Source organism: Melospiza melodia, chromosome 6 (genome assembly GCF_035770615.1).
Source record: "Melospiza melodia melodia isolate bMelMel2 chromosome 6, bMelMel2.pri, whole genome shotgun sequence".
Classification (NCBI taxonomy): domain Eukaryota; kingdom Metazoa; phylum Chordata; class Aves; order Passeriformes; family Passerellidae; genus Melospiza; species Melospiza melodia.
In genome coordinates, this window is record NC_086199.1 from 48,776,936 (window position 1) to 48,799,554 (window position 22,619).

A 22,619-nucleotide genomic window follows, 5' to 3' on the forward strand; every position below is an offset into this window, starting at 1 on the left:
GTGGCAATATAAAGGGATGGCATTCACTCTCCCAAAGAGCCTGTTAAAAACGCAGCTGGGTTGTTTTTTTCCCCCTTTCAAGCATCCTAACAAAACCAATTTTTAGGAGTGGGGGGTGTACATCTGGGTGTACGTGTGTCCCTGCGTCCTTTAGGTACAACGGGGACAGACAGACACAGGCCTGGCATGGTGCAAATCCCCTCTGGAAATTCTGCTGGGTTCTGGAGTTCATTTAGAGCATCCCCAGAAACCCCAGCTAAATAAACAGTTAGATACATGAACCTATCTTTTTGCTAACCCAAGTTACAGGCTGAAAGTCTGTAAAAGTGTTCCTTCAGAACCTCTCCTTACTGAAAATAAAATCGAAATTAAACTTAAGGTTGTCTTCTTTTTGTTAGCCCAAATTACAGGCTGGTGGAAGGGCTGAAACTCTATAAAGTGTTCCTTAAGAGCCCCTCCTTACTGAAAACTGAAAATAAAATCAAAATAAAGCTTAATGAGGTTAACCTAGCACAGTAACAAAATTTGCAACACCACACTATAAGGTTAAAAAGAAAATAGTATAATAAAGGAAATACAAAGGCTTTGGCATGGTTTTTACAATCAACAATGGTTAATCTTGATATGTAGTTGTGAACAACTTCAAAACACTTAAGTTTAAAACTCTTGCAAGCACTTTTAATTGATTAGGAATGAATTCTAGATGCACAAAGATGATTGGACTGTGAACAGTAGTACAACTATATCTAAGAACAATTAACTCTTGCCGACCAAAAATGAAACGTATGATGCATGAAAATGTGTATAAAACATCTATAGAATATTCTTGTCAAATATAAATGAAATTAACTTTATTATAGAAATCATTCTGGGAGATTTCTAGGGAAGACAAATACTTACATTTCGACATAAAACAAATCGGATTATATCGAAGACACAATCTACCTTTTATCTATCAAACTCTTTTCTTCATGGCAGCTCTCTCTTAACCCCTGTTTGCACATAGCTTCAGCCGTTAACAACCTTTGGAAATACCAACAGATACTTTTCTTACATAAATCTAGTGCGTGTTGTTCCAGGTTCAGTTATATGCAATGGAATGATACAAACTTGGAACGTCAATCCATAATCTATGAACAGATTGGTAGAAGTATTCGATATATCTTGATAAAACTCTTAAATTCGTGGCAAAGCTTGTTGATCATGGCTTCTTTTTTTTTTTTTCCTTTTCTTTTTTTTTTTTTTAAACAACTTCATGACCAACACAGATCAAACATCCATCCAGTCTACATTGTTCTTTTTTTGTTTTTTCATTATAACATACAAATGCCCATTTACAAATAATACACCAAAATGAATAAAAGTTTGGATACCAAAATGAAGATTTGTTCCAACTGATATAATGCCTTCAGTGTACAAAGGTCCATGTGAAAGTCTTTTCCATGTGTTACAGCATAGGGCACAGTTGCAGTACAGAAGTACTCTGAGAGCCATTCTTCCTTTATAAAATACTGCTGAACATCCAACTGTTGTCCATATAGTCATTTACGGAATTAACACATGTTTTACTGTAATCTTGGCCAGTATTGAGACATATCAGGTTCACTGCCAGGAACTTGAACTGGAACTGACACTCCAGGGGAAATGAGACCTGAAAATTGGGAGGGAAAATGGATATTTTAGTTTTTTCTATACATAGCACGATTTTTGCTTTACGGTTTCACAGATTTGAGCTTGTATTCCAGTAAACATAAAATTATTCCAGCAAACATCAAGTCTCACCATCTACCAGCCTGTGGAACCAGGGGTTGGGGGTGTATATATTTTAGAAATTATGCCAATCTCACTGATTGATATTATAAATAAACTTTCACGCTTTGAGATAAATGCCAGAGCCTCTGCTCATTTGTATCAGTTGAGAATTCAGCCCAAAATACACAGAACAGTTCTATTCTTTTAAAAAGTGCCTGGATTGCTCCTGTTTCTGCTAACACTTGCCCCTTTTTACCCTGATTTGCCTTTTTTATGCATGGGCTAATATTTCTACAGGTTCCCTGCCTCTTTGATAACTTCAAACCTTTAGCAATAAATAACATCTGACACAGACACGGTAAAAATGTGCCCAGTACTGCAAACAGTTTCACATACACTTAACCTCAACACTGTGGATACCTCTGCTGCAATTTAATGCTGAAACAAATGCTGATTTAGAATTTAATTATACAGGAAAGATTTTGAGGGATGGGGGGGCTCACTGGAGAGCTTGCCTCTGTCCTGCTATTTCCACACCACCTCTGTTAATCAGCTTTCTTTCCATCTAGCCCTCCAAGAAGCAGCTTAAAAATCAGAATTTTTTTTTTTTTTGCTCTAGTTTGCAAGGTTATATATATTCATCTTCTGCCTGGAGTGGCAGCAACAAATCCCAGCAGAGAGAGCTCCCCAAGCGATGGGGAGAGACGTCTCACAGCCAATGCAGTGAATTCTGATGGCTGGAGCAGACAAGGCGGGCTGGCAGGGAGGCTGGGGGAGCAGGGAGGTCACTCACCTGTGGAAGTGGTGCCAGAGGTGCCCATGGGCTGGCTGTTCATGTGTGTCTGCATGTGAGGAGGGGTGTATGTATCATAGCTCCGTCCATTCACCGATGGACTGGTGGGCAGCATGCAGGAGTAGGAGGAGGTCTGGCTGGGCACCGGGGGCTGTGGGGGCAAAGCACAACGTGGTGAGTGGCCCTGCAGCTGAGGGCAGCATCACACCCTTGGGCATGGACGTGCCAGCCCTCAGACAGCAAAAAATCAGCTTCACGTTTCAAATTCAGGCACCCCAGTGTAAAGACCTATTTAGGAGACAAACAAAGCAGGCCCTTCAGGGAGGCTTTTGGGCTAAAAACCAATATGGACAGTTACTGAAGCTTTTTCAGATGTGCTTGGCGAGCACATCCCTACATCCAGATGCTGATGGAGGTGTTACATCCCTAAACCTGAGTGTTGCCCTGCTTTATACCCATCTTCCTTTTGGAAAATGTCTCCTACCACTTGCAGCTAGAGACAGGGCCAGCATCTTACCTCCTACTTGGTGTTGCAACTAAAACAAAACTAATATTTTAGTTACCTCACGCTTGGTGCTGTCAATAAAATGTAACTAGCATTTTAGTTACCTCACACTTGGTGCTGTAAATAAAATGTAATTAACATTTTAGTTACCTCACACTTGGTGCTGTAAATAAAATGTCATTAACATTTTAGTCACCTCACACTTGGTGCTGTAACTAAAGCCACGCCACTGAGGCTCAGAGGCTGGTCCTGCATCTGCCAGCGTGGGGCACATACACACAGACCATGCGTGGGGCTGGGGGAACCAAGGCTCAGCAGGGGAATCCCCCAACCCCACACACACATGTGCATCCATCCCCATCACTGATCCCCATCCGCCACCCCAAACCTGTGCCAGCAGCATCCCAGAACAGACATCTCCATTTACCTCAACTCCAAGCCCTAAACCCCAATGTGCCAGGGGGGACAGCAGCTGGGCCAGGGGCTGAGGGATGGCACAGTGCTGGGGAGGGACCAAGCAGAGCCTTCTCCTCCTCCAGGCTGCCGGGTGAGTGCTGACCAGCACAGCCAGGGAATGGGAAGCAGGATGAGTAATTCCCACCCCGAGCACAGCAGACCCAACACATCTGCACACATTTCCCGCCTGCACACCCCTGCCACAAACCAGCAGCCCTCACTGAGAGCCCCATTTGCTCTGGGAGAGCACACAACGCTCCGTGCACCCACAGAGAGATCCCTCCGACCCGCCTGGCTGCCCTGCCACGCTGACCACGCAGGCAGCGCTTTCCAGCCAGCCTCACACGTGCTGTGTCCCTGCCCAGGTGCCCAGTGGTGGACCAGGGGCCTCCTGCTTTCCCAAGGGTCCCCTCCTGGATCAGCCTTTTGATCTTTTGTCATCTGCTGCCAGCCCTGCTGCCGGGGACGGCGCCACCGGCCTCGCGCGTCACGGAGCAGCGACCCGGCCAGCGCCGCTTCTTTCCACAGACTTGCGAGACTCTAACTTTATTTGGTTAATTTTGGTCCAGCAATTAGTAACATGGTAATTGCCGCAGCGAAGGAGTCAGGCTCTCTAATCTGCTCGCCTGTCTCTAGCAGTGGTCAATGCTGTGCGCCTCAGACAAAGCTGTAAAACTCCCGTAATTGGCCAGCACCTTCCTAGGCCAACCCCACCATTAAAAAAGGAGGAATTTTGCATCTGAAAGGTCTATAGAAACAGACCCCAAAGGAATAGATTTCTTCCTAACCCAGCTGGTGATCAGCTAATGCTTTCAGGCATGAGGATTGACAGCTCTTGCAATTCTGGCTTAGCTGGCATAACCACTGATGCTAATCACATCCTTCCCTCTCTCAGGTGTTCCTAATGTGCCTCTGCCACGTTACCTACATCCAGAAGGTCGGATCCCTCCAGCAGCTTATTCAAGCAGCAATTTCCACAATATGGCATCAGCAAGTTCCAGAGGTTAACCACATTTTTTCCCCCCCAACAGCATTTTTTTTTTAATCCCAGATTTGTTGCCTTGCAAATCTGAGGACTTTTCTCTTTAGAAACCTGAGAAAAGTGCTTGTTGAGCACCACATCTTTCAGCGCCCTTTTGCTTTCTCATTCCCCCAAACAGAGCATCTGAAAAGATGCCAAGGGAGTTGTTGGGTGCAGCTTTCCCTGCAGCACGGTTTGGGTCTGGTCTGTAATCCCTCGTGGCACGGAGGAAGGGTCCCCACCCACACTCCCACACAGCCCAGGGGCTGCTGAGTGCCCAGGGAGTGCTGTGCCCTGGCGTGGCACTGGACTCACTTGCATAGGCAGGTTGTTGGCCATGGTGAAGCTGGGCATGGGCGGCAGCGCGCTGTACGTGTTCGTGAGCGCCGTGTCCGTCCTGCCCAACATGGAACCTGATGTGAAAGAGGAAACTATAATAGAATAGACAGATAGATGGACACATTAGTTTAACCACAATTACAACTGGCAGCACAGCCTCAGAGTCTCATTGGCCCAGAGGATGGATGGATGGATGGAGATGAGTGTGCTGGGGGCATTACCGGGGGTGGTTGGTTGTGGGATCGGCTGGTAAACGCTTGTGCTGAAACTACTACTGATGGGAATGTGGCTGGGAGTGTTGCTGGCTTGTCTTCGCTGGTTCCTCAGCTTCTCTTCCCTTCTCCACTTGGCCCTTCTGTTGGAAAACCACACCTGGAAACACAGCATTTGAGAGATGTGAGTGACCTTACAAGGAACAGAGGCACAGGGCCTCCCCCAGGCAGCCCAAGAGCAAAGCAGCAGGGGAAAGCAAAGCCAGCTGCTGCTATTTTCCTGAAAGAGGGGTATGGGCGAATATCTGATCATTAATGTGGCTTGCCCCATGCTTTGAGAAGCCAGGAGTAACAAAATCAGAGTAGTAATAGTAAAAATAATAATAGTCACAATTGCAGAGCAAATCAGTACCTGTATCCTTGCTTCAGGTAGGTCTATTTTAGCAGCTAGTCTCTCTCTTGCAAACACATCAGGATAGTGGGTCCTCTCAAATTCTGCAGAAGGAAATATTCTTGCATTAGCTGCAGAGTTGATGTGGCTGACTGTAAAACCAGAGCTGTTCCTGCACTGCCTGTGCTCTGAATGCTCCTAAGAAGCATCACTGTAAGGGCAAAGCTGAGCTTTCTGCCTGTGCGTTAGCGAGGAGGACGCTTTGCCTGCTGGGGAGCATTGCCATGGGGATGGGCAGGCTTGGGTGCAGTGCTGCATCTCTCAAGAAGCAGCCAGGGCTTCTGCCTCCACCGAGGGGGTCCCCAAGGCAGCTGTGACCCTGTCACCAAGAAGCGAAATGGCACGTCGCCGGATAGCAGCGCAAAACCAGGACAAAGCTCCGCGGCGGGTCAGGGGCGAGGTGCGCCCAGGCCGGCCAGGGAAAAGGGCACCTGCTCCCAGCCCCGGGCTCTGGGGATGGGCAGTGAGGTGGGGCCAGGTGTGGAGGGCTCTGCCAGCCCCCTGTCTGCCCTCGCCTCCCCAGCAAGGCAGCACAGAGGATGAGAGGAGAGTTATCCCACCGAGAGAATCCCGGGGTGCAGCATCGGTGGGATGCCCGCCCTGAACACCTCGCCTTTGAAAACCATTGTAACAGCTTTGCAGGGCACACCACGGCCAGCAATGAATAATTGTGAATAAAAGAGCACAGAGGGAGCCCCAGAGTTTAAATATATACATATATATATATAAGGCACAGGAATGGCTGTGGTAACATTCAGCTGGTAATGTAGTCAGGGCACATTTTGTTTTCTCTCCTGCTTCAGCCATAGAAAAATGTCACTCACCTTTCTCAAGGGCTTCGATTTGCTCTTGGGTAAAGGATGTCCTATTTCTCTGCAGCTTCCTTTTCAGCTGGAGTCTCATTTGGGCCTCGTCTGAGTCTTCTCCATTAGAGCTGATGGAGTTAGTGTTTTCCCCTCCTCCCTCCTGTTGCGGACAGCCATCTGTGGAACCGAGAGAGTCGGAAAGTGAAATGCAGGTACTCGTGTTTGAAGATCCCTATCAGGGAAATAATGCAACTGGAAACGAGTTCAGCCATGTTTGCTGACACCCTCCCTTGAAAATGTCTCGGGTATCAAAGCAACGCGGCGCTAATGGCACAGGTAACACGGAAACATTTCTGTTTCCAGCCTTACGTAAACATCGGAGATGAGGAATTACCATCACCTGGTCTTAATTTCATTTTGTTTTCCCTCTGGAATAAAACCTGCAGAAAAATACCTTCCCCTGAAAGTGATTCTTTCCATGAATCCATGCTGGAGTGCCATGGCGGTCTCCTCCGTCTGCTGCATTTATTTACCTATTGCTATATTTAAAATAGTGATGTTCAGTATTTCAGATTATCTATAATCAGTAATTCCTATCTAATCAATTAGATGTTGATAGGTTTGCAGAAAATGCTATTAAGAAACCAAACCAAGCTTGTAATCTTTTTTAAAAAATATTTATCCAGTTTTTATTTGAATTCTGCACAGTCAATTTCATTTTAAAGGTTGTGAATTTAGAAGTGCCTGCATTGTTCTGCAGTTTTATTCAACTATTGTATGAGTGTGCATTGCCTTGACACCTATTACTGAGCACAGCTGTAATTATATCATCACCAAGAACAGGCTATAATTGCTGAAAATGGAATTTTATATTTAGATAAAAGGACTGTCCATTCTTTGTAATGTGTTGCACCAGAGAAAAGTAAGATTTCTTTTAAAATTTTAACATGTAATTTTAAAAGAAATAGTAGCGAGTTCACTAACTAGCTAAATACGCCGTTCTGCAGCTGAGCGCTTGGCATATCATTTAAGTGGTACATTTTTAATTAGGGCATTTCCACCACTTTTAATGCAATTTCTGCCATTAAACAGGGGAAAGTTTCATTGTGCTGGGCTCCCGGGCAGGGGCGGTGCGGCCCGGGGCCGGCTGCTCTTGGGGGGCTCGGCGGGCACCCCCGAACGCCGGGGCCGGAGGGACGGAGCCTGCCGGCGAGGCAGAGAAGTCCTTGTCCTAAATGAGCTCTCCCTCTCCTTTCAAAGCATATTTTTCGAAGCGTTTTTGATGTCGCATAAAGAGGGAGCCGGGGTGAGGGACGCATGGGCTACTTATGCTAATTCCCTTGAAAAGTTACGCCAAAAATAAATAGCGACACTCCCGCGACATCCTTTAAATATTGTGGGAAATCAACTTTAAAGTAATATCATTTATAATCGGCGAACAATGGCCCCGGTCTTCAAAGCTCGGGGGGAATTGTGACAGGATCTGGTGGGACCCTTTCAACCACTTTGAAATGTTTTAAAACCCGAACTTTCTCCTCCATTTAAACACGGGGATTCAGCGGCCGTGGTCACCATATGGGCGGCCGCAGCCCCATTGAGGCGGCCGGCGGCGGGTGAATAGCGGGGGGGCGGGGGGAGCCGCTTTTCAGGGCACACAAAGCCCCGGGCCCGGGGACGGCCGCCGCGGCGGGGCAGCGCCCTGCCAAGCGCGGGTGGCAGCGCCGGGGGCCGCGCCCGCCCGCGGAGGGGCCGCGCTCACCTCCGCCACCGCCCTCATCCATCACTGTCCGCTCGGGCCGCGCCCGCAGCGCCCGGGGCCGGGGGGGCGCCCGGGGGGATGGACGCGGCCCCCCGAGCCGGGAGGGGGACGGGGGGCGCCCACCAGGCAGCCCCCGAAACGGGCGGCCCCGATGCAAAGTTTTGAGGCTGTGCTTATTCGCCACCCCGTCTCGGCGCGCCCCCCGGCTCCCCAACGCCTTTCGGGCAACCTAAAGTTACACCCAAACTCACTTGTGGTCATTTCCAACCCCGTCCCCCCAAAAAATCTTTCGGCCACCCTAAGGTTTCGCCTAAACTCGCTTATGGTCATTTCTAACCCATTCAGGCAATCTAACGTTTCACCTAAACCAGCTTATGGTCATTTCCACTCCTGTTCCCCCAAAATCTTTCGGCCAACCTAAGGTTTCACCTAAACTCGCTTATGGTCATTTCTGACCCTTTCAGCCAATCTAACGTTTCACCTAAACCAGTTTATGGTCATTTCCAATCCTCCCGACCCCCCAAAAATCTTTTGGCCAACGTCTCACCTAAACTCGCTTATGATCATTTCCAACCCCATCCCCCCAAAATCATTCGGCCGACGTAAAGTTTCACCTAAACTCGCTTATGATCATTTCCAACACCGTCCCCCCAAAAATCTTTCAGCCAACCTAAGGTTTCACCTAAACTCGCTTATGGTCATTTCCAACCTGGTCCCCCCAAAAATCTTTTGGTCAGCCTAAAGTCTCACCTAAACTCGCTTATGGTCATTTCCAACCCCATCCCAGACAATTAAGATATCTTCTTTTTAGACACACACCCCTTCTTTTCTTTCTTTTTTTTTTTTTTTTCTTTGAGTTTTGGTTGTTTGGTTGTTTTTTTTTTAAAAAGCCCCTAAAAGAAGCTATCTCAATAGGGCTGTTCCACCTTCCAGACCTAATCCGTAAGAAAGCAAGTGAATGTCCGTCCCTATTATCCTATAGCCAGACCATCTGACGCTGGGTATAGGATTTGTTTCCTGAAAAAAAAAAAAAAAAAAAAAAAAGAAAAAAAAAAAGAAAAAAAAAAGACGCTGGGAAATAAAATCATTCCTTAGTTTCTTAGTGTCTTAATCAGTGAGGCGGAAAACAAGCAAAAAAAGATAGCAAACCAATTGCAGCACCTCTCAGCTATAGAGCCGGGATCAAAACATTGTAGCATCTGTTGAAAGAGAAAGTGTCTAAATCCTATAGAAGGCTTTAGTCTTATAAGAGAGGGAGGGGAGAAAAAAAGATAAGAAACAGTGTCTCGGTGATCCCTAAAACCACTAAATCACTGGAGAATTTCTCCCGGATAGAGATGTCTCTTTTTGTTCTGTCAGCCCTCATGTATCCATTATTTTATTCACTGCTGCATGGCGTTTATCAGATTGAGACCATATTTGTACCCCTCTGAGACCTAACCTCGCCTTATGCTTTTTGAGTAATGGACTCTTAAAATCCAGCAACATACCCCTGGCTAGGGAAAAACATTAGAGGGAGCATGAATATTCCAGAGGAAATCCATTTTATTAATTTTAATTTCGCCGTGCGGATGTTTTAAGTGCCTGCCTGCCTCCCCCTCGCACACCCGCGGCCCGAGCCCTGCCCTGCCTCATGCGCGGGTTTCGGACAGGGCTCCCGCGGTCTCCCGCGGAAGCTGCGCTGCTCCCCGCGCCACGGAAGGGTCCCCAAAGAGCCCCCGGCCCCCGCAAGTCCCACCCCGGGCACAGCGGGCTCTGCCGCCCAGGTGCGCCCGCTCCGCACCCGCGCAGCGCTCTGCGGCGGGGAGCCCGACATTTCTCCTTTTGAGCGCCTTTCCTAAGGGCAGATAAATAAATACAAACGCCCAAGAGCTCGCTGGCCGGAGGGAGCCGCGGAGGGAGGGCGCGCTGCCCCGCTCCGCGCTCCGCAGCGCGGCTGCGGCACCGGGCACGGCCGGGCCCCGCAGGTAAGGGCGAGGCCAGGGCGGCCCCGGCTCCTGGGGTGGACATCGGGCCCGCAACAAAATGCCAAAAGAAAACCCCGCAACCGAACAACAAAAAAACACCGAAGCGGGGGTGGGGGGAAGCGAGGGCTCCGCTCTATCTTTCTAGTGTCCTTCATAGACTGTTTTCTTCTCTTAAAACTGACATGTCTAATTGGCAAGCGGTGCCATATCGTGTCCAGAGGTCTCCTGTGGAACATTTCTACAGCTGTCTCCTTCAACTAGACGCTTATTCATGTCGCCTTAATGAGAAACAAAACGATCTCTAATGAGCAATTACATAGCGACAGAATTGTTCCCATAACAAATTCTTGCGTGTGACAGAAACATCCTTTGTACCAGATATTCCGCACACTGTTACCGATTTTTTTTTCCTTGCGGGGTGAAAACAAAAAGCAGGTTGTTGTATATAGACACCTCTTCTAAAGGAATGACCAGAGCCAGGGAGAGCCGAGCCTCAACAGAGCCCGCATTCAAAAAGAAGCCATTAACCATCTTAAGTATGTAACGTAACATCCCATTATCCTTCATATTATCCCCTTGTCATTCCTACAACAAATACCTATTAATCTTCAGGATAAACAGTTTCCTATATTTACAAAGTTGTTTCGGGTCCATTGAGGAGGAATTACAATCAGCCCTACGGAGATAGCTCCCGATGGCCCCGGCTTTGGGGAGAGACCCCGGCTCGGGCAGGGAGCGGCAGCCCCAATTAGCGGGCGATGGGCGAGGCTCAGGCTCAGCCCCGCATCCCGCCAGGCTGCCGGCACCGCGGATGCTGCTGGGCTGCCCCTGCCCACCGAGGGACGCCCACCGCTCCGCACCCACCGGGGCAGGGGCAAGGCGGACCCATCTGCGCCGAACCGAGCCGAACCGAGCCGCCCCGGGCTGGGGAGCGGCCGCCGCGCTGTGCCTTACCTTGAGCGGGCTGCCCGGGTACCGAGGTGCCGGGATACCAGCCGGGCCGGGTGCCCCAGGTCCCCGTCTGCCCGTTCAGCATCCTTAGCTTGTCGTACATCCCGTCGGCACCCATCTGTTGCTTTTCGCTAGCCAGGTTGCGTAGGACTCTGTTTATCGACGACACCTGGAAGGCAAAGGACAGGAAAGGCAATGGTAGTGCGGTAGCGCGCTCCCCGCCAGGCACCCGCGCAACCCCCGCGTCCCCCCGCGCAGCGGGCGGCTCGACCTGGGCGCAAGTCAAGGCTTCCCTGAGCCGTCCCCGCCGCCCTGGCTCGCTCACTGCTGGTGGTGGCGGTGCAAACAAACAAACAAACCACGGGGGAGGGGGGGAAGAAGGGAAAAAAAAAAAAAAAAAAAAAAAAAGGGAAAAAAAAAAAGCGCCCCAAACCCAACCCTGCAAAACCAGAGTGATGGCTCCGACTGATGCTTGCAGTCCTGAGGCGCCAGGCACAGGGGTGACCCGCATATTGGTTTTTTTTTTTATTATTTTTTTTTCCCCTCCTTAAAGGCATTTGTCAGATTCTGTATGAAAAAATGCGTCTGACCCTGCCACATGCAAATGATGTGAACCTGCTATCCTCTCTTCTGATACCAAAACAAAGGAAGCAGAGGCTCGCTATGGCTACCCAGCATTGTACACGGCACACAGGAAGGTTTTTTTCATGAACTTACACTGGGTATATTATCGTTGGTACAGACCCCCTCTGATAGTAATCTGTCTCGAATCTCCCACGCAAAGATGGAGGGGCACTCTCGTTTATACTGCGCTATTTTGCTTACAACTTCTGGAGTCGCTACTCTCGGTTTACTACCTCCGATTGCCCTGGGTCTGATGGAGCCAGTTTCGTAATACCTGCCCAAAATTTTACTCACACATCCATTCGACACCTGGATAGGGAAGCGGACAGAAAATCACATTATTAATAATTTCAAGACAAAAATAAAATTGTTTAAGTATGCATTAAACAATGACAAGCTTACGTTTTGATTGTCCAGCACTTGGACTTTTGCATCTGCATGGGTCTATAACACAAAAATATACCTTAAATGGTATGAGAACTTACTTAGAGAGTCTTTTTTTTTTCTTAAAAAAAATTACATTTGTGGCCCTAGCCTCTACAAAAGTGATACTTTAAAAACATTTGGAAGGAAAAAAAAAAATCATCTGGTCAAAACGTAATTCTCTTAGTATCAAGGTTAAAACACGCCTTAAATGCGAACAATAGGTAAACCAGACTAGTCTCCATCCTTCTCACTGCTCTTAGCCAAAGGACTTGAGGGGAAAGGGGTGAGTGAAGGGTTTTCAAGATCTACATTTACAAAATACCCCTGAACTGCGCCAGATTGCGGGAATGTCCGTAAGGACAGATTCCGGGCTAAAACGGCGTGGCTTTGAATGGGGTTCTTTTATCTCTCTTTCTTTTTTTTTTAGGTTTTTTTTTTTTTTTTTTTAGGTATTGTTTTGCTTTTTGGAAGAAAAAAAAAAAAAGGTAAAAATTAAAAAATAAAAAACCAAAAACCAAAACGAGTAAGCCACGCCAAATGCATACAGATATCACAAAATCATAAGTAAATACGGGGGGGGGGGGTGGTACGGAGGGAAGGAGAGGAAACTGAAATTATGCCGAGCCGTATAATTCAGTTTATTACAGCCAACTAACTGTAAACGACAGTGCAGGTTATCACCGGATGGAAATAAGGGGGAACGAAAAGCGAAAAAACTGCGATACTTGAAAAGGCATATATATATCTCTCTATATATACGCATCGGAAGGTCTATTTGCAGCAAGAACCGAGCGGATGGATCGCTTTATTAGGCTGGAAGGCGGGTGGTGGTGGTGGCGGTGGGTGGGTGTGGGGGGGTCGCAGCAGCGCCCGGCGGTGACACAGCGGCGCTGGAGCGGAGCGGACGGAGCGGTGGGAGCGCGGGGGGCGCCGCCGCCTTCACCTGCAGGATCCGGGAGATGTCGCAGGGCCGGGCGCCGCTGTGAGCGAGTTCCACGATCTTCTGCCGCGTGGAGTCGGGCAGCGGCCTCCCGTTGACGAACACCCCGCCGAGCTGGTTCACGCCGCTGTGACCTGCGGGAAGCACAGCGCCCACCATAGCACCCTGCGCTGCCCGTGCCCGTGCCCGAGCCGCGCAGCCCCCGCCGGGGCGGCACCGAGCGCGTCCCTGCCCGCCGCTCCCCGCCGGGTCCCGCCGCCATCCTCGCCCTCCGCGCCTCCCAAACCGCGGCCGCGGCGCGCTGCCCGTCTGCGAAACCCGCCGCAGCCACAAACCCCCTAAACCCAACCCGAAAGCCCAGAAATATTCCTGATCTGATCGCCTTGGGTTGCTCCTCTGCATTGCCGTTTTTCCTTTTTCCCTTTTTCTTTTTCTTTTTTTTTTTTTTTTAATCCTCCACCCCGCCGGAAAAAAAAAAATAAAAGCCCAAAGCCCAAGCCCAAGCGAGCCTGCCTGCATCCGCACAGCCGCAGCTCGCTTCGCCAAAAGCAAAGCGAGAGGCTGCCTCGCCAGTGCCCAACCTGAAGCTCCAGGCTTTGAGGGTCTCCCTGGAGAAGCTCTGCTCTACGCTCTCTCCGCTCTCCTCTCTTTGGAGCCTCCTGATAAATTGACTCCAAGAGCCCAGGCTTCTTAGCAATAAATAAGCTCCAAATATAGAAGAGGGGGAAAATATGATGAGCCTCTCTGACATTTGTCTTTAAAATAAAACTAGCTGCACGTCAAGTTTGAGCTTAATTTCTGGAAATAGGCGGAAGTCGCCCCGGATCATGCATGGAAGGCTAATTGAAAAGATCAGTTGGAGCACTTGTGGCAGGCGTGTCACTTTATGACAGTACTCTGCTTTTGAAAATTGCATCGTCACGACAAATAGTAGCATGATAAAACGACCCTTTCTGTCCGCATTTGGATATCACTCAGACTAGATTGAACTCTACTCGCTCTCCCTCCGAGGGAGGCTGCGGTTCGCGGTAGCCGGGGGCTCTGCGCGGACACACCGAGGGGGCGCGCTCCCCGCGCAATGGATTCGAAGTGACATCGGGGCTGGGGAATTTGCCGCCCCGGCCCAGCAGCGCGGCCGGAGCTGCGACCTGCGCTTCCCAGCATCCCGCATCCATCCCTCCATCCCTCCCTCCCTCTCTCCCGGGGCGGGATGATGCGCGCCCGGGGGCGCAGTCCCGCGGCTGCTCCCCCCCTGTGCTCTCAGCCCCTGATCCCCGCGAATTCGTGCGGGGGAGACCCTCGCCGACATAAAAAAAAAAAAAAAAAAAGGCAGCGGGGAAAGCAAAATCAAAGTTTCACTTAAAAGGTTAAGCCTTAATCATTATATAATTTCCCTGGAGAGCGGTGTAGATCTCGCCCAGTGGCAATGATTATGCGCCTTGTATTCTATTGCTAGTCATCTAATAGGAAAACATATGGTGTCAATTTGGATGCTCTGCACCATATACACCCAGGAGTTATTAACACAAAGCCTGAAGAGCCCGCCGCGACCTTTAAACAAAATAAAGGCTTCACCCGAATGATATCTTTTCTGCGTTTTGCAGTGGCGATCCCAAACGGCAGAGTGAAGGCATCCCCCATTACCATAAACCCTCGGCACGCCACGGCCAAGGGCAGCGGCCGCCGTCCTTGCGAGGCGCAGGTAAAACCCTCCCGGGCTGCCCGGGCTCCGTTTTGGCTCGGGATAAATGAAATTGCATCGCACGCACACGCACGCAGCAGCCCCGGCAGATAAATAAGGGCAAAACCGCCACAAAGTAACGTCGAAGCAGACCAAATTTAAAAAAAAAATAAATAAAGGGAAAAGAGAAAAAAAAAAGCGCTTTACTCAAGGGATGTCTGAGAAATCCCTAAAACCTCTGCTTTTCCGGATGCACGACTTATTAATGGGTTTCAGGGTGGGATGATGAAGGGGTCCCGGAGCCACGCGTCCCCTGTCAGGGTCCAGAGGAGCTCCGCGCTCCGCGCAAGGGCCGCGCAGCCCGACCTGCGCTCCTCGCCGCCGCTACGCGCGCAGAACCAGAGGGCCCGCGGGGCGCGGAGCCCACCCCGCGGAGGATCCGCGTCCCGAGGAGACGAGGCCTAGCCCGGAGCGGCTGGGACCTGCCCGGCAGCCCCTCCGAGCCCCGCGCAAAGAGCAGCCGCTTCTCCCGGCCACCACACCCGGCTCGGTGCCCGCGCTGTCCCCTCTGAGAGGCACACAGGCCTACCCACGAGGTCCTAAACAACAACAGCAACCACAACAACAACAACACAAAAAGCCCCCACCCCCCAAAAAACCCCCAAAAATTAACAAGCCACAGAGACATCGGGAAGCGCGCAAACCCAAAGGTGGCGAGGAGCCGCACCTAACGCGGAGCGGCTTTTTCCTGCCCAGCTCGCAGGGCAGCCAAGGCAGGGATGCGGGCAGGTGCTGGGCCTGGCGCGGCGGCCCCAGAGCCGTGACAGCGCTGCCGGGCCCGGCCCCGCCGCCCCCGGGGTACCCGAGCCCCGACGGGGCGGGCGCGCACGGCCCCGCTGCCCGCGGAGCCGCCTCCCAACCCGGCCCGGCCGGAGCCCTCCGCCCGCTGCGCTGCCCGCAGTCACTTACTGTTCTGCATGGTGGGCTGAGAGAGCAGAATCCCACGGGGGTCGCCTATAGCAGTCTAGCAGTGACAAAATAGGCGTTAATCAGGGCAGGCAATGCACACGGGTTAAGCTGCAGAGAGGCTAACATCGCACCGGATAACTTTGTTATCCTTAGGCATCTTCCCCCTCCCGCCCCCGGTTCGTTTAGGGATTTGGGGGCTTTAATACCTCAAGGCAAAATAAGAAAAAAAAAAGAAAAAAGAAAAAAAAAAAAGAAAAAAAAAGTTCATATGTATCCCTAACTCGCAGGGGGAAAAATATTTAAGAAAAGCAGCCCGCCAAGTGGTTTCTCGTTTTAATTGCATGCAGGTGGCGTACTGCCTCGTCGTTAGAGCTCTTCGCTGAGGTGGTGTATTAAGTGGAGCGACAACAATCACAAAGAGAGTCCGAAGTCATGTTTTAAAACTTGCCTGAAAGCGGGGTGGACTGTCCTCTCATACAATTTAGGGACTCGCACATCTGCGTGTCACTAGTTAAAGTCTTCCCTCTAGGACAAAGCAGAAGAAGTACATTAAGAAGCGTGCAGCGGCGCCGGGAAGGTGCGCGGGCGCTGCGCGGGCGCTGCGCGGGGGGGACACGGCGGGGGGAACCTTCCGCCGCTGCCCTGCGTGCTGCGAGCGGGGCTCCATTTTTACCTCCGGGTATTTCCTCGACTTTGGTTGTTTTGTTTTGGTTTTTTTCGATTTTTTTTTGTTTGTTTGTTTTGGTTTGGTTTTGGTTTTTTTGTTTTTTTTTTTTTTCCTCTCCCCCTTTCCGCGCGGCGCTCGCAACTTTTTCTCCCCCAAACTCCCCGTCTTGTGATTAACTTCTTTTTTGGTCTTTAGATCTTCCCCTTTTTCACTGTACTGTGACACACGCTGTCTACCTCGCCTCACTGCCTTAAAAAGTAAGAACAGGAGGGGGTGAGAACTGTTAAACAAAGCCTACAGAAAGCGAACAATGGCCTCCATTCTGCTCCTCTACCCAAACCCCGAGTGCAGAAACCCAGGCTCCTTAACCGGCCGCGCAGCTTCCCAACTCAACGGACCAACAACCCTCCAAGTTACAAAGAGCAGAGAAACAAGCCCCTTCTCCCTTCATTAGTGCCTGCCTTGACCCAGCGCCTGGACAGTCCCCAGCGCCTTCCCCCCCGCTCCCTCCCTCCCTCCCTCCCTACTTCCACTGCTCCCTCTCTCCTCCTCTCGCCACCTTCCTTCTTCCTTCCTTCCCTCTCCCACCCCCTCCCGCTGCCAGCCCCCGGCCCACTTATTTATTTATTTATGCGTCCCCGCGTATTTATTTGAAATCGTCGCGGGTGAAAATGGAAAAGTAATTTCTCGTTATAAATATCTGGCGGTAATTGTGTTACTGGTGCGAGTTGTTAGGGGTTGTAAAAAGATACAACAGCTCAGTGGGGTGCTCAATTGGGGAGGGACAATTACAATAAAGAGCCCATTCAAGGGGGTTGCTAAAAAAAAAGGAGGTAAAATAATGAAATAGTCGCAGCCTTCATTTTCTCTCCCTTTTTTTTCGCCTAAAAATACTCATTCTCTTTCTTTTGCGCCTATAATGAATATTAATTTTACTCTTCCTGCATATGATGGAGAAATCAAAGAGGCACGTTTCCCCATTCAGGACCAGCCACGGTATAATTTATTAAGTAGCTTTTAGTAATCTCAAATCCATAAAAATAAACATCAAACAAGCACTTTCTCGCAGCGTGAAGACTTTAGCTGGTAAATATTTACTGCTCTTTGGAGAGCTACCTGATTAGCAGCAGAGCAAGCTTCGCTGCTCACTCCAGAGGAGACGCGGGGATATCTCCTTCAGCCGAGCTGAGCGCGGAGCCATCCCTTTAACACACCGAACACGTCTGCACGGGCACACACCGAGCGGCGAACCCACCGCCCCACACACCATTTTCCCCCGCATTTCACGCAAAAATCCCAAACGCGGGGCCTACGGGGCCAGAGGAGCCATCCCAAAAGGCAGCGGCAAAACTTGCAGCTCCCAGCCCTGCCCGCACGCACCTCGCCAATGACACCGAGAGGGTTTGAGAGAAAAGAACCGGGGGGAGACAAAAATAAAAAGCCGCCGAACAAAACAAACCCAAACACAGCCGAGAGCGGTTTAGAATAGAGGGAGAGGGTAACCGAGGTCTGCAGCAAGGTAAGAGGGGCGAGGAGCTGCGTGTGTTTGCTCGCCACCGCCTCCAGCAGCGGCCCCGGGCAGGCCCCGCACGGCCAGCGAGGCACCGGCTCCTCCCGCGGCAGCCCCGGAGCCCCGGTGCGATTTGCCGTGTCCTAATAGGCCGGGCCTAATCCGCAGCTCGGGGTTTAATCTGGAAATCTTGGCATAATCTCATGGCAGAGAGCATTTCTTCCCCCCTCTCCCGGTGAAACCGTGTCTAGGCGTTAAGGGCAAAGTTTCGCCTTCCCGGGGCAAACGCGAAAAAGGTAAAAACGAATCGGTTTGCGGTGAGTTGCTGGTGAAGGTCAGCAGCTATAAACATTTATTGTCAAGGGCCACTTTTATTAATTTATGCCCCTAAGATGGGGAAGATGCACTCACTTTTCTTCTCTAGTACATTGTTTTCGTTTTCCAAAACAACCTCTGCCAGGTACATTGAATCATTCGAGAAAGTTTGTTTTTAAACTTTCCAGAATTTATTCCTGCTCTGCGTGCCCATGTAAACCCTCCGTGCAAAGCGTTGCAAGGTTAAATTCAAACTCAGATTTTTTTTTTTTTTTTTTTTTTTTTTTTTGCAATTGCACTTGCGAGGGAAAATGGAATCAAGTTTATTGCTGCGCTTCGCTGGAGCAATTTTTTTTTTTCTTGCATGGCGAAGAGTTTATAAATTCTTGAAAGTTGTAAAAAAAAGCTTTGCTGTAGAGAGGGATTGGATCAAAGAGGGTTTTGTAGAAATAAAAGGTGTTAAGGGGTTTTATAATTTAAAAAATAACAATAAATTAAAGCATTTGGATTGAAAAAGGGAGCAAAAATAATTCCCCAGAGCGGGAGCAGGGCGAGCCCGGTGCGGGGCAGGACGGGGCGCCCGGCGGGGCTCGGTGCGGGCTCTCCGCGCCGGAGCTGGGAAAGTTGCCGGCACTGGGGACAAGTTGGGAAGATCGCCGGGTGGCTGATTAAAGCTGACAGCCCTTCAGCTCCGCTCAGCTCCCCGCCTGTACCGCGCCTGGGAGCTGACTTGGCCTAGGATATGGGTTCCTTTTTTTAATTTTTTTTTTCTTCCCTCCCCACGCAACTCTCCCGGCCGCTCTCCCTGTGTTTTTCTCCACCGTCAGGAGCGAGCCTTCCCTAACGCAGAGCACAAAGCAGAAGTCGGGGCCGCCCCGGGGGCAGCGAGGCGCCGCTTCCCTCCCTCCTCTCCCTCTCTCTCCTTCTCTCCCTCCCTCCCACGCTGCGTGGCGTGGGGCCGGAGCCCAGCCCGGCTCCCGAGCAGCCGGGCACGGGCAGCAGCGGCACCGCAGACACCGGCGCTGCTGGTTTCCCTGAGCAGCAAGCGCTGCGTGGGAATGAATTGCTGCTGCTGGTGTTGGCATTGGTTTCCCGAGTCAGATGCTTTAGCTTTTCCAGAGGACACGGGCTTATGTGAAAGGCAGAAAGTTTGTGAGCTCCTGGGCTGGAAAGTTCCCTGGGAAGCTCTCCGGAATGCAAATGGGAATATGAGAGACAGAGAGAGAGAGAGAGAGGAGGGGTGAGAGAGAGAGCCCTGCCTAAATATTAAAATGCGAGGAGGGAGAAGTTGAGAGAATAAACGAACAGACTCACCTTTATGAGGCATCCTGTCTTGTTGTCAAAGCTCCTGTCAATAGTTTAAGAGCGCACTGATTTGAAATGATGGTGCTTTAAAAAGAGTTGCCAGCAAAATAGTTTTTCTCCACTGAAGCTGCTGGTTGTGTGATCTTGAATTCCTGGGAAGGAGACAGAGATTGACAATAAAATGGGCTGTCAGTGACTGGAGAGCGAGAGATAAAAGAGTGTGTGAGTGAAGTGGGGAGAGAGAGGCAGAGCACACCTATGCTGATTGGTGATGGTTCAAGTGTATTAATGTGCGTGTGCCTTGGTCTCTGCCTCGCCTCCACTGCTCTTCACTGGCCCATTAGTGAAGCCTGACCTCTGTCATCATCTTCCAGCAAAACACTTCCTCCCTGCGCCGGGACCCGAGCGGGAAATGCGGCGGAGCCGGGGCCGGCGGTTCAAACCCACTAATCACTCGGCACCGTGCAAACGCCGCCCGCCCGCTCCCACCCGATATCGCCGTATGCAAAGCGCCGCCAGCGCCTCCCCGCCGCCCATTGGCCGCCGCCGCCCGCCCCGGCCCAATTGGCCCAGGCGTTTGAATATGAATGCGCAGGGCCCGGCGCCGCCGCCGCCGCCGCCCGCAGCCCGCGCCGCTCCCCGGGCCCGCCCGGCCCCGCTCCGCTGTTCCCGCTCCGCTCCACCGTTCCCGCTCCGCTCCGCTCCGCCGTTCCCGCTCCGCTCCCAGCCGCGTCCTCAGGTCGGGCTGGGGGATGGGGCCGCGGTGCTGATGGCGGAGGAGAGGCGGTGGGGACGGGGGGGGATGAGATCAATTTGCATTTAAACAGTCCGGCGATGGGATATAAGGGGTGTTTGTACCTTTAGCAGTGAAATTGTAAAGGCATAAATGTTTTGGGCGCGGGCGAAGGTGCGCGGGGCTGGCCGAGGCCGCGGCGCTCCTTGCGCGGCTCCCGGCGCTGGGAGAGGGAGGCTCAGCCCGGCCGGGAAAGAGCAGAGCAAATACACCATTTACTTTGTGTATTGAGGGCTCTTGTGAAAGGCCCTGAAGAGTCCTTTACCAAACACTCACCAACTTCTCCCACGTGCCATTTGTTGACTAAAGGGCTGCCGGGCTGATTTTTTTTTTTTTTTTTTTTTTAATAGAAAGATCCCACGGCGGAGTTGGAGAAAGGCAGAGCCGGGCGCTGGGCAGTGCTGCCGCTTTGTGCCCGTCCGAAGAGGCTTCCCCCCTCCTTCCCTCTCCTTTTGCAAGGAACCCCCTTCACTGGCTGCCAGAAACTCGAGGGGGAAAGTAAGTAAATGACTTTGCTGCTCTGACCACACACCACAAGTACATTTGTTGAATGCCGGACTATTAAGACACACCTCAGTAAACTCTAAAGCAACCCCTCAGCGCATGCATTTAAGGTTACACTGGGAGCACCAGTCCGAGCTCAGGGTGTCCCAATCGGTTATGGCGAGTGGGCCGCGGGGAGGGGGAAGGGGGGTCTGCATCGGGAAAAACAATAAAAAAAGAAAGAAAGAAAGAAAAAAGCCTCGGGGAAAAGAAAGGGAAGAAGGAGAAGAGACAGGAAAAAGAAATTCCAAGAGCCACCGCGGAAAGTGGAGAGTATGAACGCGCAAAGCATAAAATGAAGTCGTAGCCGCATACACTTGACTTCTCTTGACATGTGAAAAGTGCTAAAAGTCAAAGCTCATCAATAAAGTATCTTGAAATTGAATAAGAGCCCTGACAACCATTGCATTCTTAAATAAAGTACAATGAGGAGACAAACGACTCTGCCAAGGAGTTTGCATGTGAGTGAAAGGGCGCCTCAATGGGAGCGGGATAATGGGCTGCTCGGCCGTCATGCACTGTCATCCCCTGTCCCGCCGAGAAGCTGCCACCGCTCCCTAATAGCACAAAATGGGCTCTTAAGAGACTGCTGCCCGTCCCTGCTCCGCTCCCTTCCCTTCCCTACCCTGCCCCCGAGGCCGGGGTGCCCACCGCTCACCGCCCGGGCTGCGCTGGGCACCGGCCCCCGGCCCTTTCTCCATCCCGGGAGGCCCGGGCTGCGCTGGGCACCGACCCCCGGCTTTTCCCCCATCCCAGGAGCGACCCAAGCCAAGCCTTTCCTCGGAGGATGCGGGGAGGGGAGAGCGGCCGCCCTCCGGCCTGGGATGCAGCCGGCCGCACCTGCAGCTCTGCCGCCCTGCTCAGGCCTAGGGCAGCGTGCGGGGTTTATTTCCTTTCGAGTCTGGCCCCGAGCCGCGCCTTTTGATGGCAATGGAGCCGAATATCGCGGTGGACGCACGGCAGCGTTTGGGTGTGACGGAATTCCCCCCCTGAAGGTAAGGGCGGCCCGAGGGGGGCTCTGCCGACACCAAGCATCTCCCTCAGCCGGCAGCCCCCAGCTCCTCTCCTCTTCGCCAAAACTTTCCAAAGTAACATCCGCCACCAAGTTAACCTGCCCGCGGCCGGACATCCTAACAGGGGCGCCGAGGGAAAAAATCAGAGAGGCAAAAGAGAAGAGGAGCGAAGTGCAGAGTGAAGTACGAACCTGTGCCCCGTGTGCCTGCCCTCCAGGGTGGGTGGCTGGGTCCCGGCGAGCCGTCCCCGTCCCCTCCTAGTTGCCGCGGGCCGAGGCCGGGCGTCCCGCCGCACGCATCCTGCGGGCGAGAGAAAGAGGCTGCGGTTTGTCAGCTCGCACCAATCTCGGAGGATCCAAAGGGATGTTAAAAGCTGGGATCTAGTCCTTTTTCTGGAGTGAAGTCAGTCGTGTCCGTGGCTTTTGGTTTTTTTTTTTTTTTTATCCTCCTCTTTCTGTTGTTGTTGTTGCAGTGGTGTTTTTTTTCCCTGTTGCACTCCCTCTCTAGCAAATAAGAGATTCTTTTTTTTACTCTTGTCCACAGGGCGTTAAAGAGGGAAAAGAGAAAAACCACTTTGTCCGAAATTGCCGGCAAATATCATTTTTACAAGCTCTCAATTAGCCATCCCTTGGATTAGCACCTTCTTACGCCTCCTCGCCAGAATAAAGCAGCCGTAATCTTGTTGCTATTTCCCCCTCGGGCGCCGCGAGCTTTGTGTTCCCTCCTCCCCAAAAAAACTTTTAACGCCCCTACCCATCCGAAAAAAAAAAAAAAAAAAAAAAAAAAAAAAAAAAAGAAGAAGAAGAAGAAGAAAAAGAAAA

General features: G+C 51.2%; 1 protein-coding gene across 1 annotated transcript; it reads right to left on the bottom strand.

Moving 5' to 3' along the window:
- Positions 1-541: 541 nt before the first annotated feature.
- PAX6 (paired box 6) lies at positions 542-19,868 on the bottom strand. The gene is given in 16 exon segments (XM_063160554.1): positions 542-1,651; positions 2,546-2,696; positions 4,843-4,958; positions 5,088-5,238; positions 5,491-5,573; positions 6,354-6,512; positions 11,016-11,181; positions 11,730-11,945; positions 12,039-12,080; positions 13,006-13,136; positions 13,584-13,601; positions 13,604-13,707; positions 15,653-15,707; positions 16,101-16,177; positions 19,459-19,601; positions 19,706-19,868. Coding segments are annotated over 14 exon segments (1,527 nt in total). The 5' UTR covers positions 16,150-16,177; positions 19,459-19,601; positions 19,706-19,868; the 3' UTR covers positions 542-1,565.
- Between the last annotated feature and the right edge of the window lie 2,751 nt (positions 19,869-22,619).